At 30.2% G+C, this 25,545-nt stretch overlaps 1 protein-coding gene across 1 annotated transcript in view; it reads left to right on the forward strand.

Annotated features, from left to right (window-relative positions):
* The first annotated feature begins 3,205 nt into the window (after positions 1-3,205).
* The window catches only part of LOC128555018 (beta-1,4-galactosyltransferase 4-like), a 46,681-nt gene continuing 24,341 nt past the window's right edge, over positions 3,206-25,545 (forward strand). The window contains exon 1 of the mRNA XM_053536368.1: positions 3,206-3,373. Coding sequence (XP_053392343.1) covers positions 3,241-3,373 — 133 coding nt within the window. The 5' untranslated portion in view covers positions 3,206-3,240. The remainder of the gene's footprint in view (positions 3,374-25,545) is intronic.

Genomic DNA, 25,545 nt, shown 5'->3' on the forward strand with positions numbered 1-25,545 from the left:
AATCCGTATACTACACATAGTATGCATTTACGGGAAAAGTCTGGTTAGCGTATTTTTCGAAAATACTGGTCCGCGCATTCCTGTAAAGAAAAAACAAATTCAGTCTGACCGTGACATTAATATGGAATTTGTATACAACATATATCTTGCATAAACGGGATAAATATTGCCCGTATATACAAAGCTGCAGGTCCGTATATCCCCGTATATCAGAGGCAAATACATTCCATATATGACACAAGTACGGGGTCCGTATATTGCACATACCATGCATATACGGGGCAAATCCGTAGCCCGTATAACAAAAAGAAATAACGTTCCTTATGTTCCCCGTATATAACAAAAGTACGGGATTCGTAAACTAAGTATATTACGCGCTTACGGGAAAAATCCGCAGTCCGTAGAATAGAAAATACAAGTCCGTATATGCCCCGTATATTAGATACAATCGCAGTCCGTATATGACAAAAATACGGGATATCTGGAATATACAGGCTCGTATACGTGTTCCCTATATTCTAAAATACGGAAAGTATACGGGAAAGAAGTCTAAGACCCTTCGAATGCATGAAAATAAAATTCTATGTTAAAGCAAGACACGAATAAACGCCATTTCTACAAAAAGAAATATGAAATATCGTATATTCAAATATACGGGAAATATACATATATGTTTATTCGGCGTATACAGGATCCCGTATATGTATGACGAATATACGGACTTCCACTATAATAGATGTTCCGAATACGGGATCTTATATTAGGTCCGTATATTGTAATGTATATCCCGTATACTCCTGTATTTTCGAAATATACGGGTCCGTATATTCACGTATATCAACTCTTGTTTTCGCTTTGATTAAGGTTTTGCTATATACAAAATATGCAATAACTAATTGTTTTTATACACTTTGATAACAAAATGTTTTCCGCCCGGAAAAAAAAGTCCAGCACGCCAAAATATGGAGAAAAATCCGATTGAACTTTAAAAGGAAAGGCAACGTTGTTTTTATGTTAATTTCGTCAGCTCGAATTTCATGAATCATCTAAAGGAGTGAAATGATTTTCAAAATCGGAGTAAAAATGAGACAGTTATGAGCATTTAAATATTTGGTAAAATTTGTGGCCATTTTGTTTCAATGGCAACACATCAAAAATGGCGGATTTATTGAATTTTTAGACACACATTTGAACTGTATTTACATATTTCTATAAAATAATTTCTATGCTTTTCCAGCTATATTGAAAGAAGTTATCCTGTTTCACACCTAGCACTCAAGAAACAAATGAAAATTAATATATTTTAAAGGTAATTTGCTAAATAAAGAAATCAGCAATGTGAAAATGATGTCATAAACTCATTGAAATGGCTCATGATCAGCCATTTTCTTAGATTTCAAGCTGCCATATCTCTTTCAACAGTGGTCCGATTTTAAAAGTTCTTCCATCGTTATAAAAGGCTTTTTCATACAGAATTAACTTATTGTCAGGCTTTCCTTATTCTTTGAAAATTTTCAATCGGACGCCATATTTCCGACTGTACACATATTTTTAATCATCATTTTTGTACATAAGAAAATCAAAAAAGATGCAAAACTATATCATTTAATATTCCTTGGCTTCTAAAGTATCATCCAATCTAAAACAGAAGTTTCTATTACACATAAAAATTGCAGTGAAGTTTGCAAAACGTCTAGTTTAAAACGAAAAGGTTGCGAAATATAGACACAGTATGATCTTGCTCGAGGGCCATCTCCATCAATGTCGGGAAAGGTGACAATGTTAAAATTAAAACCATCCCTTTTATCATATATTTTTGTTTCTCGACTATTATTTTCAATTGTTAAAGTTAAATCCAAATATGGCGCTTCTAAATCTGAAGTATTAGCCTTCTTATGCTGTAACTATTTTGGGTAAATGTGTTTCACCATTTCTAAAATATATAGCTTGTCCGTACTTAAAATACCATTCAAATACCTTGATGTTTGATTAAAAGCTTCAATAATTTCAAATTGTGTCTCAGGTGATAAACTAAGCATGAAACGTCGTTCATAACAGTATAAGAATCATTCAGGAACGAGTGGGGCGCAGGTGGTTCTCATCGGGATACCAATTACGTTTCTGTAAGTTGTAATGCCAAATTTGAGGCAATAGTCGGCTTTCGTCGTCGACACGGGTATAACTCTTCTATCTTAAAATTTAATTTAATTTATTAATATTATCAAACGTTTCACATGAAATAAGTTTAACAGGTTTGAAAACCAATTTCTAAGCTTTATGTCTATTTTCACTTTTAATATTTTAGATTCATGCACTGTGTTTCAATTAACAAATGCGGACAGCTTACATTGTGAAGAAAGGTAAACAACAATTATACATAACCATTAAGTATCATGAAGAGAAGTAACATTAGAAATGATAATTTGCAAATTCAGTCGAGACAAAACACAATATGGCTTGTATGTTTTAGAAACAAAAGTTTCAGTACTGAATTTACTAGTTAATAAAAGTGCTGGCCACCTGATGTTTCTACCAGGCAGTAGTCACATCGCATAATGCAAAAATGAGTTGGCTAAAAATATGATAATGACAATTTATAAATTACAAGAAAGAGAGATATCCTAAAGAAGAATGAAAAGAAATTTTAGAAATTCACACTTTTTGTCCAGAACTAATTCTGTTTCAGTTTACATCCCTTTTACGTAATATAAACAATGGTTTTGTCATTTTCAATATAAATTGAATACTTATTCGAGGTGAAGTGTAATATTAAACATCTAATCCAAAGTTAAAGTATTTATGGTTGACTGTTGTCCTATATATGTGTGAAGAATGGTGGCAACTTTGTATTTTAGTGACCATCTAAGATTTCCAAAAAGACGTTTTCTAGGCGTAAATGAACCCTGTAATATTTATTAACCACTTTTCCAAGTTCCATGCTTTTCACGGAAGGTGCGCAATTTGCACATTGCAAGCACGAAATACTTTAATTTCATTGCTCATTTTTAATAAGCAGTGCTTACTATGAAAAAAGGAAGTCTTCAATTAGTTTTCTTCAAATGTTATGGTTTATGCATCTCACTCAAGCCTGCTAGGACGGTTGTGAGTGTAAATTTGTAATACAATTTCAAGGACTCCGTGAACCGTAAGGTATATTTTACTTAGTACCGGTTCTAAATTGTCAGTATTTGAAAATGTCAAACAGTCGTTACACTGTTTATCTTGTATTCCAGTACGGACATGCTAAAGAAGAAATTGATTGACTGTTTCCCTTTATATGGCATTATTCTGATCGTTTGGATACATTTGTATACGCCAAGTAAAGAGTATGTCAGATATAAAGTGGATGTTAAACCGATCTGCAAATCTTTAAGTAAGTATTACAACATTTATTATTTATCTTTACTAACTGTCAGCGTCGTTTAGATATGATTTTTAACATAACTAAATATGCAGATCATATATGCTATTTTATCACTGTTATGCGTACTATGTTCGAAAGTGGAAACAACACTATAAGATATAAAATGTATTGGCGTGACTATAACAAGACCTCTACTTCTTTGGAACTTTCTTTAGGTGTCTACGACCATAAACCATTAAAGAAACATCAGTTTAGCAATCAATATCTTCTTTAAGGTACAAGTAAAGGAGAAGAAAAAAATGAAAGAAATGATATTGCCTTTCAACAGAATACATCTCAAATATAGTATTGCATCGGCATCACTCTGAGATTATATAATATCAGTACAATTAGGAAAAACACGCTACATTTAGGAATGATTAGTTGACACTTGCCTTAATACTGTTCTACAGACACAATAAATCTGGTCATTTGAACTGTAATTTTTATTATATTTTTATATCAAAGTTAGGCTGAAGTTCAAAGGAGTGTTTATTTATTGACTGTCATTAAAAAACTCTTAAATCAGGCTTTTGATAGATTTATTGAAACACTATAAAACAGGTAATTAAGTACTTAAGGGTAAATTCTGGACGTCGTGTATTTAAATAAATAAATCATTTAATTAAACAAGAATCGTCAAGTTAGGTTTTTAATTTCAGTCTTACGCTGTGCACGAGTGAAAATATTACATTTTGTGTTTACTACTATTGGAAAAAAGTATATCCTCAACATAGACATAATTGTTTTAAAAGGAGTATTTCCATCAGTATTAATGACATAAAATTTCTTGTCACCTGATGACATCACAAACGTGATATTGCAGAAATTTAAAATATTTTCAGATATAGTATAGATAGTGGAAATGCATGCTACTTCCCACGACCTTTAGCCCCGGGTTGAGCAGAACTCAACATTTACACATGCTAAAAGTACAAAAAGCGATTTAGAGACATCCACAGATGTATTCAAACGGCACTGAACATGGAACCTTCAATGATACACGGGCTGTGGCGTGTAATTCCATGAAAAGCGGCGTTTGGTCCCCAGATAAAGTAATGGGTTTGCCCCAAACGAGAAAACAATGGGCAGAACTAAACAAACTGGCATTTAGAAAGGGTATCTGAGGTTATGGAGCCTGCATATCACATGAACTGTAAAAAGACAAAATTAAAAAGCAGGCACCATATCCAAGGGGTGATTATACGATACCCAAGGCTATGAAAGCGAGTATTGGAACCAACCAGGCCGAAATGGTCATGCTGAGAAACTAAACAGTACCAATAACACGACATAAAAGTCGTGCTGACCTATCTGTGAAGATCGAAATATAGCAGCCACATTTTACAAAACATGGACTTGTAGGAAATCTGAATCAATTTGCAAGTCCAAAACGAGCCATAATTACTTGACAGAGTTATGTAATATTGCCTACAGGTAGACACTAATATATATAAATAAGTGTTCAAAGTTTTAAAGCTACATGTCACATAGTTATTACACACAATCATTTGAAAAAGAATTGAAAACGTGTGTACAGTATATTAAAAAGTGTTGTTTTTTATGTGTCCTTTTTTGCTAGTTTGACCAACTATCCTTGAATGACCTCAATCACTCCCAACAATATAACATTTAAAAGAATCTTTTACTACAAACAATTAAAGGGAGTTTGTAAAATGTTTTTTTTACACTTGTATGTAATGCCACCAATTGGATCTTAATAACAGATATATTAGAACCTATTTTGTTTCACCATGGTAACCATGTTAGCCAAATGTACTCCTCTAAAAATATTGCAAATGAAATTGTCATGCACAAACACTTTTTCTAATAAGAAAAATGACCAGTTATATCATAGAATTTGGGGAGAATGTAAAACAATTGCAGATAAAATAGTAATTTTAGACATTTTTGACCTTTTGACCTTACCTGCGGCCTTGAAATGACCTTGAGTGACCTCAAAAATATAATATGTTTTTACACATTGTTAGTTTAAATACTTGTATACAGTTAAGTTACAGGGTTTTTCTTCATAAATTATTTACATCCTTATTTTGAATTTTAACTATTAAATCTTAAAGTGGCGGCCATCTTGGACGCCATCTTGGATTTCTCGGTCCGCACCAAAAATTTGCAATTTATGCTGCCAGTCCGATAAACCTCAGACCCTGCCAAACATTTTGCTATATGACATGTTTTGTAACTTTTTTGTGGCTAGGTTACTCATTAACTAAGCCATTTATTAGGTTTTGCTGCTCTACTAATAGCATCCAGTATATCATTTCCTATACGTAACAATGCTGATTCGCAAGAAAGGTTTTCCCTGTAAGAAGACTGTTTTTTTTTTTTGGTAGAAGATTGTGTTTAATTTGTTTACATGATCATTGAGTTTGAACAGAGCTGTTTTTTTTTTTTTTTTGTTCTTTTTTTCAATAAAATTTGACAGAAACTATATGTTACTAACAGGCCTGTAAGTTGCAAATTCAAGTTCGAGTCCCATTCAACCAAGGTCTTACAAGTGCCTGTTTTCATTTTGTTGGAAAGATGTCGTCACGCAAAGACAAATTTACGAATTTGGTAAAAACAAGCAACGATTTTAACACTTTTGTTGGTAGAATATCAAGTTCACATGATTTCGTCTGTGGTTGGTTTATAAGTTTTCTAACTTCTTTCTCGCTGAGATCTTTAAAACTGTCAAAACAAGGAATATCTTTTTCGCATGGTTGAAAATTAACGAAATGTTTCAACGATTCTCGAATTGTTTCGAATTTTTTAATGAAATAATCTGCAAATTTCTCCGCCAGTGTGCTGTCATGTCCTGTTGGCATAGGGTTCTCAAACCTAGTGCCATTTGTCTCAGATACACATCTATAAAGCTTTTTCGAGCCACCTTTTGCATTTAGAACTTTTTCATTCAGAGATGATTTTTTCTCTTTCTTTTTCATATGTGATTGTCTATGGTTCTTCCACAAACAATCAGATTTGCGAGCTTCTCTCTGAAGGAGTTTTCTGTGAACCAGAGTTTTACAGAGCGACGAATGATTGTTTTTGTTTCTATGATTGATGCGTAATAATCTTTTCTACTGCTGTCTGAAGGAGTTTTTCTGTGAACCAGGGTTTTAGAGCGCGACGAATGATTGTTTTTTTCTATGATTGATGCGTAATAATCTTTTCTACCGCTGTCTGAAATTCTTCAACAAAAATGTCGACATTTTCACTTTCGATGGTCATTTCTCTCAGATCACTTGAAAATTTGTTCATATCCATGTCTTTGAAATTTCTAAAAAGCACCACCTCACTGGTTATATTTTCCTTTCTAACATTTGTCACAATTGTAACTGCACAGTGGTCAGAAATATTTGGACCCTGTTCACAAGAAACTACTTCAACACCATTCACCACTTCCGTAAGGACTCAATCAAGAATGTTACCACACGTGTGTGTACTAAATAGTACATGTTGTTGCAAACCCATGGCGTACAAAGAATTATTGAAATCTGTTACTGAATTTGTGTCATCGTGGATGTGAAGATTAAAGTCACACATAACCATTACATTTGAGTACTGTGATAGTACTCCCTCCATAAATTGAAAGAAGTCTGTGACGAACTGGGAACAAGTTGATAAAGATGGAGGTCTGTATATCTCAACTACATGCATAGTAATGTTCTTGAAAATCAACTGACAAACACCATATTCAAAACTGGGAGAATTTCCTGCCGATAGTTTGCGCATGTTTACAGCAGATCTACGTGTCAGTGAAACACCACCACCCACATTAATTTGCCTATTCGTAACACTTAATTTATAGCCATTTTGATTGAGATCAGACGTTTCATATTGATGTTGTTTCTCGTCCGAAACCCAAGTCTCTGTAAGAAGTGCAAAATCTATCTTTTCCTCGCGTAATAATTGACCATTAAGAACATCTTTGTTTACTGCTATAAATTTATACGTTAAGCGTATATTGTACCCGCTAAACGCGTAAAAATACACAGTGAGCGAGTACTTTTATAGGTCTACCGATTGAAATACACGGTAAGCGTGTACATTTACAGGCTAACCGTCTATAATGGTACCGCTCGAGCGATTTCAGACTTTTGACTCAAACGGTACGGGTTGTTCAAGGCTTGTGTCTTCAGGCGACCAGCTCTTTTTTCTCTGTACTGTTTCAATATTCTCAAATATTTTAACATTGTACAAAATAGGATTAGGTCTAAACCTTGTTGATTGTCCAATTCGGTGTAAGAAGTTGTTGTCATACATGATAAAATCCATGATTGAAAACTACAATGGTGAGCGAAAGTTCACAAAGTGTTTATCAACAATTAATATTTCAAGTTTATATATGTGATTGTTTCTCATGCTGATTCTGGATCAATACATGCAGCAATCCAACAAATAATGACATAAACACATTAAGCACACATTCACAAAACTACACTCTAAAAATCACGTCACTTCCTCCACTATTAACGACAACAAAATTAAATCAAATCAGATCACAAAAAGTGCAGCCTGACAATATGTCGCACACAGTAATCTCGGTGCCATAGAGGACAGAAGTGCATGTTTCTGAAACGCGCATTTTTATTGGTCATAACAAATTTAAATATACCGTTGATAACAGGTGATTACACGATAGTAAATTAATATCTAAACAGTTCTGTTGCAAGAAAATATAAAAATATAACATCATTCAGTAATTTTGTTTCAGTGTAACCTAACCGTTACCGAAGGAACGCATGAGAACCGTCGTACTTAATAAATGTGTACCAAAAACAATTGTTTTTGGTTCCATACTCTTACACGTTTCTTCCTCTTATTGGGATAGGCACGGTATCGCATCACCTTATTTTTGCTCTTTTTGCAAATGTAGATGATTGAGACATACATACAGTAGTGCATCCATTAAAATGATGCGAAACAAATCCTCAGTTTTTCAGCTCTGTAGAGCTGTTTTCCTTGTTTTCTTTGCATTTGTATTGCTGAAAACACTTGTCATGTTTATGCTTGACATGTAGGTAGCATTTTTATAATACTAGAATTTGTCAGTGATACTTAATCATACATCACCACTTCAATTTTGGATCTCATTTTTTCTGGCTGTAGATTTTGTGCGGTGCTTGACTGAAAATGCTTTTCTTACGTCAAACATGATCCAAACTTTCTTTTATTTTTTCAGCACCGACAATATTCTTATAAGTAACAAATATTTAAAGCAGGCATTAGAAAAATGTCAATTTTTGTAAACAGTACTTTCTTTTCTTCCAGCTTCCCTGGTGAAAACTAATAGGGGCCCTGCAAACCTTTGAAGCAAATAACCATATCATTATGATAGAAAAATTTCCGGCACCTGTACAGTTACGAGGTCACATGTCATCATGAACGTGATATAATATGATGCATTTGTACTATGCATTTTGATGGTCCCGCGTTCAGGGCCTGTGGTCTTTGAACTTTGTCTTTGGGACTAGACCATAATTACACTTAACTTGGTCTACAGCACCATTGTACATTCATTTCCCAAAAGTATTCAAATGGGTCAATTTAAGTGCTCTTAGGGACAGTTATAACTAGAATTAGGGAAACCTTTATACAACTTCTCATTAACCTCTTCACTAATCTTCACTGAACCTATTCTGTGGCAACATTATAACATTGCGTTGTAATTCTTTACAATTACAAACGTTGGAGCCCCTGAGCTAGAAATAGAAATAGTTTAAACGACTTATTCTCAAAATAATCGATGGATCTTTATTGAGCTTCCTTTGAAATAAGAATAATTCAAATGGTGATACCTGCCTCATTTTAGGGGCTGCTGGAGCTTAAAATAAGATAAGCTTTATATATGTACTCATTTTTCATTTGAACTGCTTGATAGATCTTCATCAAACTTGCTCTCTAGCGTCATTTTAATGTCCCATCTAAAGTATGTCCAAAATAGGGATGTTGACCACCTTGAGTTAAAATTAGAAATTCCTCGAAGCAAATTCTTCTCGTGAACTACTTCATGGATCTTCTTCCGTTATTACAAATTGCGTAAATAGTTTGCTAAATTTTACATCGTAATTCTGATTTAGTTTTAAAATTCAATAGTAATTTAAGGCCCCTTACGCGAGAAGGTAGTTCTAAACCCATTTTTTATGGGGATGTTGTTTAATAACTTCGTCAGATCTTCGGTCATGGTAATTTTCCAAATGTGTTTAGTAAAATTATAAAACGTTTTATTAAAAGAGGTTACGACCCAACTGTTTTGAGACATACCGCGTGTTTAGTGTTCAACCCGTTTACAATTGGACGCTACGCTTCCCTCTTTGATTGTGTCTGACGGAAGAGGGGAGGACTCTATGATAAGCAGTTTTTAAATCCTACGAGGACTGAACTGTTTTGATATGTGTCTTCTGGCCTGTTTCGTCGGGCCCTTAAGGGTGTTTCTCTTGTTGCTCTGTCTTCTGAAAAGGCATTGAGTACATACGTTTATGGTTCCTAAGGTTTGCTTTTAATATATTTATACACGAGCATTTTTGTGTTTTACATGTCATGCCTTTTTGTTTCCATTACGTGTGTAAGAGATTCACCTGGAGGGGATTACTTTTATTTAGACTGTGCCCGTTGGGTCTTTTGTTTGGACTGGTGGTGGTCAAGTTGAATTGGCTTGTTTCTACCATAAACGGTTGTAGATCCTCTCCAATTGTTTTGCCCCTAGACCTGTTCCTAAGCGATGAACTATGTTCCCTTTTTTGTTCGTTTGTTAATGTGTTGGCTTTGTGTGTGTGTGTGTGTGTGTGTGTGTGTGTGTGTGTGTGTGTGGTGCACGCGTCTGCGTGCTATGGGTTTCGTTTTGGGGAGGCTGCGTTTTTGGTACGTGGCATTCCCTGTTTGATATTTGTCTTTGTTTTTCATTAAACTTGGTCAAGAGAATTATTGTAACGTTGGTAGGATCCTCTCCTAAATTTGTATTGGTCCCTCTTAGGGACTACTAGTTTATACTTAACACAGATGTAACTATCCATGATCCAACATGTCTTACATACGTTAGATGTATGACTTCTGTTAGAATTAAGAATGAAATATGCCTTTGATTTATATCCATCATAGTTTACATGATTTTGAAGAAAAAGGAACATGTGTCTTTAATTTAGATGCTGCTCATTTGAAAGTTTTGATGTTGAGTTGTACAATAAATATTTATATGTAATATAATAATTTTCTGCGAAATACAGTACAATCCAACTTTGTCCAAATGCCCCAATTTGCTAGGCCCTAAATTTATTCCAGCTAAAGGTAGTTCGTAACAACTATATTTACGTAAGACTAACTATGGAAACATAATGTACTGCATTTCTTTCTAAGCAATAGACAAATGAAAGTATGGACATGCTATAAAATACAGTTTTATACTTATCCAAAACAATCACATTAATTGTAAATCATATGAAGATAGGGAGTTTATAAGGACCAAAGGTGGAGTTCACGCGACACAGGTTATTCGATATTTTTTGTTTGTGCAAATGAAGTTGGATGCACCATCAAACTTAAACAATGCACTCACACGTCCGTTTTATTTTTGCATGTTTACAGGTTTGATGCAGCATTAAGGTTAGACTGGCATCATTTAGTAGAGCCATAAAATCAATCTTCTTTGATATCACCTTCTGATAAAATTTACACTATCTCTTATCTTTATGAGGAAAAGAGTATTTTGTTATGGGCTTGATAAATATTAATTTTAATAAACGATGTAAGTCTACCTTAAGATAAACTTATGATGTAAGGACAGAAGGACAGTGCTGTGTTCATAAAGAATAAAATAATCAAACATATTTGAATTGATATTTATTCATGCATTTGGGTTAGAACTATGCAATGAAAACAAATGTGTACTATTGTTGGAATCTTTCAACAAGTAAATAGATAAATTAAAATTTAGTCATATTTGTGCAAATAGGATAGCCACGCAGTGATTTCTTAGACCATAGTTAGGCGATACATTGCCGCAGGTCATCTCAATAAACAACGTTTGATTAACTAATTTCCATTACATGGTCATAAAATTACCTGCATGGATAAGGGGAAACCAAAGAAAATCTCTAAAATCTAGGCAAAAAGTACAAGATGTAAACAATAAATACTACTTTATGTGATGTAATCTATAAAGGAACGTTAGAGAAAAAATATGCCCTGATGAGGGTGTCTTATTTGTTAAGGATTTGAAACAAAAATGACAATTGTATTGCATTCTTGCTGCAAATATAGATAAAATATAAAATATGTTTTACAGTTTTGGCTGTATATTTATGAAAAGAAACATATTTTTGCAGACTGAAAATTAGTAATTTCTACCAGCTAAAGGCTCTACTTTTTCTCCTTTTTACTCCTTGACCGTTTCGTTAGTCGCTGATCCTCAGTGTCGCCATTCTGTTTATGGTGGATCGAGGTAACTATCGGTCAAGTCAGAGCTCGTTTCTGGCCTCGTCGTTTACATTTTTGAAGTTCATGCCCAGTGGCCTGATCTTCCTTATCACACGGACAGATTGGTAATGGTGGAAGTCTGTTTTTCTTTTTCATGTAATCACTGAGCGTTTTGAGTCCTTCGCGAAACCTGACCAGCATCACTTGTTCCTCTATCCTTGATCTCGTCAGTGCGACGTTCTCCCTGTAACGCAGATTTTTTGTTGGTTTCTCTAAATGAACTCCTAGCTTTGCATAATTGTCTGTAAGTCAACAATGGAATGGAGATCATTTTGTAGGTAATACTTAGACACTGCATTCCCCTGACCACCTTGGGATCATTATTGCTGATCAGAGCTTCCCTGTTAAACAAAGGATTGAGCAGCCGAAATTAAATCTTTAACCCGCTAATAACTGAAAAAGGAACTTGAAGGATAAATAACTTTTTTTTACTTGTAATATGCAAAGGTACATTGTCTCCTGGTTGACAAATTCTAATGTTGTAGAAATTACTGTACCGTGAAGAAGTCAAATTGTGTTGCAGTAGTAAAACCAGGACAACTTTAATGCAGTCTAACAAACTCATTTTCATCACTGTAATATGGGAAAACTCAAGTTCTGCATCACATTTCTACTGCAAAAATCGTCACAAAATATCAGATGCATTGAATTTGAATTTAATGGTAATGTGCATATAACTTAATTTTGACATGACTCACTTTGGACACACATGCATTGTTCTGATGCTGAATTGGAGTTTACTAACACAATGTTCCCTTTCTTAACAGACATATTTAAAGAGGCACTGTATTTTACGTTCAAGTCAAATTTCAAAAGTAATTGAAATGCATTATATTAGTAGTGTATATAATACCGCAGCGGAGCCCTATTTCACCTAATTTAACATTCAGTCCCCGGTCCGAACTGACCAATGCCGGACAATTTAAAATCCACAGGTTTTAAACCCAATTAAAAGTTTTAAATACATATGATATAGATGAGTTTACAGAATAAAATATATTGTTTGAAAGAAAGAAGATTTACTGATAATATAAACCCCCATTATGTTATAACAAAAAATGGGAGAAAAATGATAAAAGCTACCTGTTCGTCTTGTGGGAAAATGAAAGCAAAATTTGTTAAAAATACTATCAAAGCAGGTAATTTAGATATTCATAAAGCAATGTTACCTTTATTACCTAAAAAAGGTTTAACACTTCCAGGATATAACTATTGTGGACCAGGAAATCCTTTAGATAACGGACCTCCTGTCAACGAACTGGATGCAGTATGTATGGACCATGACTTTTGCTATGACAGTGGTGTAAAAAAGAGTACATGTGATAAGCAAATGCTTTCCAATTTAAATAACACTAAATCAAAAACATTTGGAGAAAAGATTGCAAAACATTTAGTTGTAAAACCAGCTATCAAAACGAAATACACACTTGGTCTCGGACAAAAATCAAAAAACGGGAAAAGGGGGTAGAGTATACCCCCGGAATCACTGCACCAAGCTACCGCTGGAGTGATGAATTAGCAGAAGAATTACACAAACCAATTAAAAGGAAATTTAGGAAACGAAGAGTGATAGTTAATGATATTGATGATACTTGGTCAGCTGATTTAGTTGACATGCAAGCTTTTTCAAAATATAATAAAGGAGTAAAGTACTTATTAACCGTTATTGATATATTTAGTAAAATGCTTGGGTTATTCATTTAAAGAATAAAAACTGGAGAATCTGTTACTGAAGCATTTGAAAAAAAATTTTAGAAGGTAGAATTCAGGGACAAAAGTCCCGAAGACTGCAAGGATTCCACAAAATTTATGGGTAGATGAAGGAAAAGAATTTATAATAAAAGTTTGAATCATTTTGAATAAAAATAAGATTAATATGTACCATACATTTAATGAAGGAAAGGCTGTAGTAATAGAAAGATTTAATAGAAGTTTAAAAGAATAATGTGGAAATATTTTACAGCAAATAATACTTATACTTATTTAGATAATTTGCAGGATATGGTTGATAAATATAAACAAAACAAAACATTCTAGTATAAAAATGACACCAACCGAAGCTAGTAAAAATTTAAATAAAGGTACTGTTTACTTTAATTTATATGGTGTTTTTAAAGATACCAAAGAGTAAAGCAAAATTTAAAATTGGTGATCGAGTTCGTTTAAGCAAACTTAAAAGACATTTTGAAAAAGGATATACACCAAACTGGACAGAGGAAATATTTATAATTTTATAAAATTAATAATACAAATCCCAGAACGTACACTATTAAAGATTTAAATGATGAAATAGTTCAAGGTTCATTTTATGAACAAGAACTTTAAACCTACTACACAAGAAGTTTTTAGAATTGAAAAAGTTATTAGACGAGACTATAAGAAAAAACAAGCTTTAGTAAAATGGAAGGGTTATAGCGAAAAATTTAATAGTTGGGTACCATTTAGCGATCTTGAACAAATTTAATTTAGAAATAAAAAGTTAATTATATAAATGAGCAATAAAAATCTAATTTCTAATAATAATGGAATAGAAACAATAGATCAATTTAATTATTCACTAACTAAACTAGCTGCTGCTTACAGAAAAAGTTATAAATTTTGTGGGAGAGTAAGTACCGGATTATATATTACAGCAGGTGTCTTTGGTTGTTCAGCTGCATTAGAAACTTGTTCCAGCTATTCCTATATTTGTAGCAGTTGCTGGCGCTGTTCCATCAGTAATTACCATATTCACAACAGACTAAAACTTGACGACAAGAAATTTATTTTAAAAGCACATCATCATAAAATAAAACACACTTTAACAAAAGCACGGATTGGAAAAGTAAATAAAGAAGATCCAAATAAAGTTATTCAGGATATTTTTACAATACTATTAGAAATGCAGAAAGAAAAAAATTATTCAAACACCTCTTGAAATGCATATGAAGGAATTTAAACTTAACGGATATAAAAGTAAAAAAGAAGAAGAGTTGTATTAACTTTAACTTTAATTAAAGATTTTTTCTATAAGTATTTATATAAATGAGAAAAATTATATCAGTTAAAGGTAATATTGCATCAGGAAAAAGTACGTTTTTAGATATTATTAAAGAATATAATCCTAATTTTAATATAATTCCAGAACCAATTCACGAATGGCAAATGTTATAAAACTCTGATTATAATTCATATAACCTTTTTGAACTTGCTGCTCAAGAACCTTCCAAATATTTATTTCCTTTTCAGTTAACAACTTTAAACAGTCATATAAAAATGTTATCTTCTGCTAAACAGTTTGATGGTGTTTCTGTCCTTGAACGTTGTTATTTAACTAACAGTAACGTTTTTACAAAACAACATCACGACAACGGTGTTATAAATGACCCGAGTGGGCAGTATACAATCTTTTCTTAACTGATCATATTATAAAACCATACGGAAAAAACCCTATTGATGGATTTGTTTATGTTAAAACCGATCCAGAAATATGTTTTAAAAGACTTCAAAAAAAGAAACAACGGAAGAAAAACAAAGTTGGTTTAGATTATTTAGAAAAACTACACAAATTACACGAAGAATGGTTAAACAGAATGTTTCAAGAAGGTATTAAAATTTTAATAGTTGATAACAATTTAGAAAAAATGACTTTAAAATTTATTCAAAAGATATAGATAATATAAACAAATTTCTCAAATCAATATAATTTCATTAGGTGCGTTTTTAAAGATTTTTTTCTATAAGTATATTATATATAGATGGTTAATAGAAAGGTAGATAGAATGATTATGTCAAAATTATCTAGCACTTTAGGAGAAATAATGAATCCAGACAAAAATTCATATAAGAAAGTTCTTAAAAGAAGAAATGTTATTAAATCAAAACTTGATCAAATAGTTAGCGATGAATATAAAAATCATGTCATTGATAAATTACAAAATGTTATAGATCCTTATCTTCGTAAAAGAACTTTATTTGAATGGGACTGTGGTTGTCTATTAACTGAAGAAGAAAATGATGAAAGATTATGTGATTGTCCCAGACCAAATAATTATCGAAACAATCCTAAAAAAGTTATTGTAACCGACTGTGATACTAATGGAGAAAAAATATATAGAAGCACTTACAAAGCATCTAAAGAATTTGGTATTAATGCTGGGTTAATAAAAATGTGTTGTGAAGGGACAAACCGAGTAAAATGTGGAATATCAAAAGTTAATGGAAAAAGATATAAATTTAAATATTTTATTTCTTCTTAAAGATAATTTAAAACTTTATTTATTTTATTATTTTTTTAATTATTTTTTTAATTATTTTTTGCCTGAAGATTTTTTTTCTAAATATAATATATAGATGGAAATCGAGAGATCTACAAAACAATATTATAAGAAATTTGAAATTAAAATTACATATAGACAAGATCCAAAGAATCAATTATATTTAACTATAAACAACTCTTATGAAATACTTAAATCTGAACTTTAAAAACTTTAAAAGGTATAAAAATAAACGTTGTTTTAAAAATAACTTTTGCAAAAATGGATAAAACTGATACAATATATAAATCAGCTTATTTTCAATCAAAGGCTTTAGAAATTATTAACACAAACGAAATAAAAAAAACTTCGCATCAAGCTTTTGATGAAATAATAAATAGAATTGGTAATTGGATTTCTGAAGGAAGTGGCTGGAGAATAGAGTCAGTTGATGTTTCATTATATAAATAGATATAAGTATAGTCCATTGGCTGCTTCAAGTTATTTAGAATTACCAAAAACCCATTACAAAATTCAATGAAAGGATTAATAAATATAAAGAATGATGATAACGAATGTTTTAGATGGTGTCATTTAGCTTACAAATTTCCTGTAACAAAACATTCTGAAAGAGTTTCAAATTATAAAAAACATATAAACGATCTTGATTATTCTGGAATTAAATTTCCTGTTACATTAAATCAAATACCTAAAATAGAAGTTTTAAATGAAATATCATTTAATATATTTGGTTATGAAGAAAATAGTATTTATCCATTGTACATATCAAAATATCATTATTCTGAAAGATGTGACATGTTATTAATTACCAACGAAAAAAAACAACATTATGTTTGGATAAAAAAACTTTAATTTGATTAATGTTTAATAAAACCAAAGATCAACATAAAAAACATTTTTGCAAATCATGTTTACAGAATTTTTCACAAGAAAGAATATTAAATGAACATATTCCAAATTTGTTTAGCTATTAATGGTATCCAAGGCGTAAAAATGCCAAAAGAGGGAAGTAAAGTACAATTTAAAAATTATCATAAAGGTTTAGCAGTACCTTTTGTAATTTATGCTGATTTTGAATCAATAACTAAAAAAGTTTTAACTGCTTTACCATCAACTGAATCTTCATTTACTGAAACCATATCAAAATCATATAGATTGTGGTTACGGCTATAAAGTTGTTTGTTGTTATGACGATAAATATATAAACCAACCCAGATTTATAGAGGTCCTAATGCAGTTTATAAATTTATTGAAAAAAATGCTTGAGGAAGAGGAATATTGTAAAGAAATATTTAAAGAACATTTTAACAAAGATTTGGAAATGTCTAAAAAGATGAAAGTGAATTTAAAAAACAAAAGTTTTGTCATATCTGTGGGAAAAAGAATATATAGAAGATTCAATCAAAGTAAGAGATCACTGTCATATAACAGGAAAATTTAGAGGAAGTGCTCACTCAGAATGTAATATTAATTTTAAACTAACACACAAAATTCCTGTTATTTTTCATAATTTAAGAGGTTATGACGGTCATTTTATTATGCAACAAATAGGGAAATTTAAAAAAGAAATTAATGTTATTCCTAACAATATGGAAAGATATATGGCATTTATGATTTCCGACTTGGTCTTTATTAATTCATTCCAATTTATGTCTCAATCATTGGATAATCTAGTAAACAATATTCCAGAATTTAAATACTTATCTCAAGAATTTGATTACATTGAATTATTAAAAACAAAAGGTGTTTATCCATATGATTACATGGATTCATTTAAAAAATTCAAAGAAACAGAATTACCTTCTAAAAAAGAGTTTTATTCAATTTTAAATGAAACACACATATCTGATAATGAATACGAACATGCTAAAAATATCTGGAAAAAAATTAAAATTAAAACAATGGGAGAATATCATGATCTATATTTAAAAACTGACGTATTACTTTTAGCTGATGTATTTGAAAATTTTAGAAAACTATGTTTAGAGTACTACAAATTAGATCCTTGTCATTATTTTAGTAGTCTGGGTTAGCTTGGGATGCAATGTTAAAAAAAGACTGGAATTAAGTTAGATTTAATAACTGATATTGATATGTATCTTTTTATTGAAAAGGGACTGAGGGGAGGAATAAGTTATATTTCAAACAGATACAGTAAAGCAAACAATAAATATATGAAGGATTATGATCCTAAACTTGACAGCAAATACATTATGTACCTCGACGCCAATAACCTTTACGGTTGGGCTATGTGTCAACCTTTGCCCTCTGGAAACTTTAAATTTATATCCGAAAAAACAATTTAAGAAATTAATTGCAAAAGGTAAAACTAACTTATAGTTTAATGTGATCTTGAATATCCAAAAGAAGTACATAAAACCCACAATGATTATCCTTTAGCTCCTGAAAAAATTATTATACCAGATCAATGGCTTTCTGATTATAGTAAAAATATTAAAACAGAATTTGAAATAGGAAAAAGTAATGTAAAGAAGTTGGTTAATGAAAAAACAAAATTATGTAGTTCATTTTAAAAATCTTGAACTATATACACAATTAGGGTTAAAAGTAACAAAAATACACAAAATATTAACTTTTGATTCATCTCCTTGGTTAAAAAAGTATATTGATTTTAATACTCAAAAAAGATCTAAAGCAAAAAATTCATTTGAAAAGGACTTTTTTAAGTTAATGAACAACTCTGTATTCGGTAAGACGATGGAGAATTTACGTAAGAGGGTTAATATTAAATTAACACATGATGAAAATATTTTATTAAAATACATAGCCAAACCTTCATTTGTTAGTTCAACGATGTTTAACTCTAACCTTTTTGGTATTCATAGAATAAAAGAAAGTTTGTTATTAAACAGACCTTGTTATGTTGGAATGTGCATTCTAGATTTATCAAAATATTTAATGTATGATTTTCATTATAATTATATTAAGGAAAAGTACGAGGGTAATTGTAAATTATTGTTTACTGACACTGATTCATTATGTTATGAAATAAAAACCAAAGATGCATATGAGGATTTTTATAAGGACAAAGATTTATTTGATAATAGTGATTACGATAGTAATTCAAAATTTTATTTTGGTAATAATAAAAAAGTAATTGGAAAATTTAAAGATGAAGCTGCCGGCATTCCCATTGTTGAATTTGTTGGATTAAGAAGTAAAATGTATTCATATTTATTCGAAAATGAAGTTAACATTAAAAAATGTAAAGGAATTAAAAAACTTGTTGTTAAGAAAACAATAGTTCATAAAAATTACAAAGATACTTTGTTTAATTTCAACCCAAAGTAATCACACCTTTAAAGTTATTCGTTCTAATAAACACAATCTTTCCAGTTATGTTATAAATAAAACATCTTTATCATGTTATGATGATAAAAGATATATTCTGATAATGGTATTGATACATTAGCTTATTCTTAATTTAACTCTTAAATTATAGAACCATAAATTGTTAACTGAATATTCATAACGTTTAAAGAATTAATATAAATAACATCATTTATTTTAAATTCATTTGCATAATTAATAGAAATAGATTCATTTTTTCTGTTATTTTTTACATGATAACTTTGAAGAATTACATTTTCTTTATTTTTTAATTGTAATTTAGCTTCTCCCTTATCTAATTTAATTGCATCAACAAGAATAATTAAGATTCAATTAAAATTAATTCATACATTATTACCTTTTTGAACTAAACCAGGACTAGCATTTACAGTTTTCCATTGAAATAATCCACCATCAGTATCTTGGGTATAACATGTTAAAAACAATGGAGGTTTTCTTATTATTTGTTTTTCTATTTTATTTACTTTTTCATTTATATTATTGAATATTCCCATTATAATAATTATTCCAGTTAATTTACATGTCCTTTTTTATTAAAATAATTTATAATAGTTTGTTCATTTTGTTTTACATTATTAATTTTTAGTATTTTATTACAATAAATCATACAACGGTACTTTATCTTGTAACATTTTAATGAAAAATAAACAATAATATCCACAAAGCATACTTGTTTTGTCTTGATATTGAACATTGTTGTATTTTACATTTGGTATATAATTAATTACTTCTTTCGGCGGAGGAAGTCCAAATGGATCAAAGTACAAAGCACTTTTCAATAAACCTCTGGTTTTATCGAAATACAAAGTATTAAAGTAACAAACCCGATGTGTTCCAGGACCAACAGAGTCGTCCAAATTTATAATTCCACACTCGTCCTTTACTTTTAATTTTGATAAATTATTTCTACTAAACACACCCCTAAAGTTTTTAATTTTTAATTGTTTTACCCATTGTTCAATTTCAAAGTTAGATATTGGTTTGTTTATAAATTTTATTTTTTTTTTACTATAGGAATTCGTCTGTAAGGTCTCCGTTGAGAATCAATCTGTAGTCCTTTTCCACTTAACAAAGATGTAATCAAAGGTATTCCTAGACTAGCAGCCAACATACCTAAAAACCCACCGTCTTGTTTTTGTTTTAATTTAATCACTCCAGATCCTACTAATTGTTTTCTTTGATTAGGTGTAAGATATGGTGATATCATATTTCTCTTATCATTAGCTACTGAAATCATACCATTTCCAAGTATTTTACTAACACCAGTACTGGCCAGTCCAGAAAGGGCCCCAATGCCTAGAGGGGCTAATATTTTTGGAGCTATTTTTGCTGCCATTGGAAGAATTGTTTTTCCTAACAAACCAGCTAAAGCTCCTAAAAATCCACCATTTTGACCTCGACTGGACATTTGTTTTTTTGAAATTGTAATTTCTAATCCCTTATTATTTGCAACAGCTTTTTTAATTTGATTAATTTGTGTTTTTGTTAATAGTAAAGGGAAGTTTCCACGTAATTGTTCATGTTTTAATCTAAAATTATATGGAGTTTTGTTGTTGTAGGCTCGGGCTAAATTTTTCTTTTGTCCATCTGTAAGGTTAACTTTATATTCAATATAATTTGATGTGTGGTTGTTTACAACCCCAGTGTTTTTAATACTCATTATATATAATTTATATTTATTTTATTTAAACAATAACAAGTTCATTTCCAATAGTATTTATTTCAACTGTTTCTTCATACAATACAATTGCGTAAACACGAATATTAGCTGCTGGTGGAATATTTAATTTAGCTGTTAATGTAATATGCTTAGGATCTTCTGTAGTTACTTCCTTTTTATATTCCAAGTTAAAATGAATAAATCCAAACAATTTTTGAAAATTTGATCTATTTAAAAGACTTCCAGTAGTTTTGTTATTTTGTTTATAATAATAATTAATTACATCATCATATATTCTTGATATACTTGTGTATTCTGTTTCTGGATAAAAAACACCATTACCAACTTCAAGACGACAGGAGCTCAAAATGCAATTTTCATTATCTACATTAACTTGAAATGTATCTAATAAATGTGGGTTATGTTCTTGTGAATTACTTTTGTCAGGTCGTTGTAAATAAACAAATACAAGTTGTGGTTTTGTTACACCAGCCGTTATTCTAAAGGTTATATTATTTTGTTGTGTATCAGTTGATTGCGTCATCATTTCCCTAAGGTATGACCATCTTGCTTTTTTAAATCTTTCAGTAGTAATTAGATCAAACCCAAATTCATTAAAAACCAAACGTGGAACCCACAAAATTAATTTAGTTACAATTACCCTACCAGGATCAGCAGCATTAGCTCTAAAAATTAATTCATCATCATCTGTCAGCTGCAGTGTTATTTGAATTTGACTTGGAGGTAAAATATTAGTTTCTAAACCCTGAAAAAATGAATAATTATTTAATGGAATTTTAGCATTTACCTCTTTATTACCCTGGATTAATGCCTTTCTAATAGCAAAACCACTATTATATTCAACTTCGATTTTTCTGAGTTCAGTGCTAGCGCTAGTATCTAAATAAATAAATTCATTTGTTCCAGTTGATTTTGCATAATCTTCAGATAGTTCAACCAAACTCTTTACATTTATTACTTTGTATAAATTATTACAATCATAAACAATGTTTCCATTTTGTTTAACCACTAACTGATCAATTAATGAAGCTGCATTATTAATTAAAGCAATTTGATCTCCACCACTATAATTATTACCATTAGCAAGCTTATTTACTTTAAAACTTACTTCAAAATAACCATTAAACCAATCAAAATATGAGCTTCTATCATTAATTGTAAAGTGATATCCGTTTTTTTGTTGCTTAACATTATTTCCCAGGACAGATATTAAAGCTGTATCTAATTGAATAGGAGTTAATTCATATCTTTCACAATATTCTTTTGTTCTAAACATGTATATATTATATATTATTTTATTTTTTATTTTAGTTTTTATTTTATTTTTTATTAAAGTTAAAACTTTAGTTTTTATTAAAGTTAAAACTTTAGTTTTTATTTTATTTTTTATAAATTAATCTGTTAATACGTTTTTGTTGAGCTGAAGTTCCAGCACGAGCTAAAGCTCCAGATCCTGACAATATTCTATTTATTCTCATATGAATATCCTCCTCCTCCTTATTATTTTTACTGTTATTATTTTCTTGTAATTCCTTGGCAATTAAATTACCAACTGCCGGCGCAGGTTTCTTTTTAAGTTTTTCAACAAGCTTTGCTGCAGCTAAATTTCCAACTTCTGTTCCAACCTTTTTTGTTCCACTTTCAAGTGCTGCTTTTCCTGCTGTTGCCAGAGCTTTTTTTCCAGCTGTGCTAATTGAAGATGCGGCTGAACTTGAAAGCAATTTCGTTAAAGTGTCAAAGATACCTGTCCCGTGTATGATTTCTTTTCCCGTGTGAGCATCAACATAAATAAATATTCCTTTATTTTTGTCATAAACTTTTTTGTACATTATATAAAACTAAAATTTAATAAAAGTTTTAATAAAAGTTTTAATAAAAGTTTTAATTAATTTCTTTTAAAATTAGTGTAAAACTTGTTTCAACCTCATTAAAATTAATTATTCTACCAAATACATCTGTAATATATATTCTAATTGAATTTATAATATATTTATTAATTTCAGAATTGCCAACTCTTTGTGGTTCTTTTGTAAATGGATAAGCTCTTGTTAAATCTGCAGTACTTAAAGCATAGATAATATCACTGAAATTACCATCAACAAGTGAATTATCAATAAGATCACAATGAATGTAAATTGTATCCACAGAGTTAGTTATATTTGGTGTTTTAGTTCCCCATTCAGTATTTTCCAATTTTTTTTTCTCAAATCCAAGCAATGTATGAAAATTTGATATTTCCAAATCCAACTTAAAATTATCTGTAATTGAAATCAAAATCTTAAAACTACTTAAATCAAATTCCAAACTTATTGGAGCAATTTCTGATTTATTAAATTCAAAATCATCATTACTTATTAATGTTTCCCTAATATAATTATTAATATCTGTGTAACTGTAAGAACCATTTGTAAATATAATATCTTTCCAATCCTTACCATTATGATAACGAATTCTTTTATTATCATATTCATCACTAATATTATGCCAAGAGTAGGTCATAGTGTTAATACTATCCAAACCAACAACGTAAGTTTTATTTTTATCTAAAATTAAAGAACGACTAAATCTAATTGTAAAATCACTCAGAGTATTTTTGTTATTATCTTTAACTGTTTCAGAACTTAATACTATTTTTTGTTCCATTTATATATAATTAAAAACTAAATTCAAGAAAAATAATTTTTATATAACATTTCATGTTGTTCTGGTAACAATGTTTTCATTTTTAATAGTTTATCAATTATTCTAATACCTTCATTTTTTAGTTCTTCATTATTATTTCCAGCATTAATTGAACCACAAATTAACTCCAAGTCATTAACCAATTCTTTTGGATTACATGGACAAACGTCATAACCTTGTCCCCTAATTACTTTTTTAAATTTCATAGATCTTTTATTGATAGGTAATCCTGATTTTTCTGTTAATTCTTTGAATATTTTTCTTGAATGAATTGAATGTTTTTTATTATTGTTATATCTTTTATTAATCAAATCAATTAAATCATCATCTACTTTAGTGTTAATGACTTCTTTTCCAGTTATTCTATCCTTAGCAATTAATTTATTTTGACCATAAAGTTTATTTAAGTTAATAATTAAATTACCATATTGTCCATTTGGTAAAACTTTATATGGGTTATGATGTTTTATTCCTTGTCCATATGTAGAAGCCATACCAAGAATATTATTTAACCGGTCTTTGTACTTTATCAGTTCGTCTTGTTCATGTTTTAATTCTTTTGCTTTTTCTTTTTTATTTGGATCTTTTGATTTTGATTTGCTAGCTATTAGACCATTTAATTTTTTAATATCTTCAGTAACATCATTTATTGTGTCTTTAAGATCGTCTTTATCTATTTTATTAGGATCAAGTATATTTGCATTTAAAAGGTCAAACAATTCAGACGGTTTGGAATATTCATATTCTTCTAAAACATCATTATCTAGAGAAGCATCTAAATCTACTGTAGGTATTTCCTTTGCTCCCGGTCTTGTCCCAACAATTTCAGGAAATTCTTCTGATTCTTCAGTTATTCCCATCTTTTCTCTTCCGTAATCTTCTAATCTTTTAAGTTCATCTTGAGGAACCCATCCAGTAGGTTCATCCCCCCAATTTATTGGTGTATAAGGAGCCGGTTTTGATGGTAATAATCGTGTTGGTTCTCGGAATAGCTCTTCCAAACTTTTTAGATTTTCTATTTCATGTATCTTATTAGCAAACTGTTCTGGAATTAATGCCAGTTGTTGTTTTATTCCAGGTAATGCTTTTAACTGACTTGATAATTGTTCTTTTTGACTTTCTATTTTTTCAGTAATTGGCTTATAAATTTCAGTATACATATCCCGATTTGTAGCTTTTCTTATTTTTTCTCTCATTATTTCTTCTCTAAGAGCTCTCATCTTTTGCCCGACTAATTTTTTTCTTATTCTTATTTCATTAAGTTTTGATTGCATTTATATAATAAGGTAAAATAATGTAAAATAATGTAAGATAATGTAAGATATTATAAAATAATGTAATATTATATAAATGGAAATTCCAAATTATGATACAAAAAGTGATAAATCCAATAACTTTAAACAACGTTATCCTTTTATGCCAGATTCATGTTTTAGAATGTTAATATGTGGATCTTCTGGATCTGGAAAAACAAATACATTAATGCATATACTTCGAAAACCTCTTATATATTATGATAAATTATACTTGTATGCTAAAAACTTAGAACAATCTAAATATCAAGATTTAATTAACCAATTAAGTCAAATTGCAAAAAAGATTAAATTAGATCCAAATGAAATACTTGAATATTCAGCTGATCCCAACCAAATTGAACCTTGTGAGAATCTTGAATC

Source organism: Mercenaria mercenaria, unplaced genomic scaffold, assembly GCF_021730395.1.
Source record: "Mercenaria mercenaria strain notata unplaced genomic scaffold, MADL_Memer_1 contig_947, whole genome shotgun sequence".
NCBI classification, from domain to species: domain Eukaryota; kingdom Metazoa; phylum Mollusca; class Bivalvia; order Venerida; family Veneridae; genus Mercenaria; species Mercenaria mercenaria.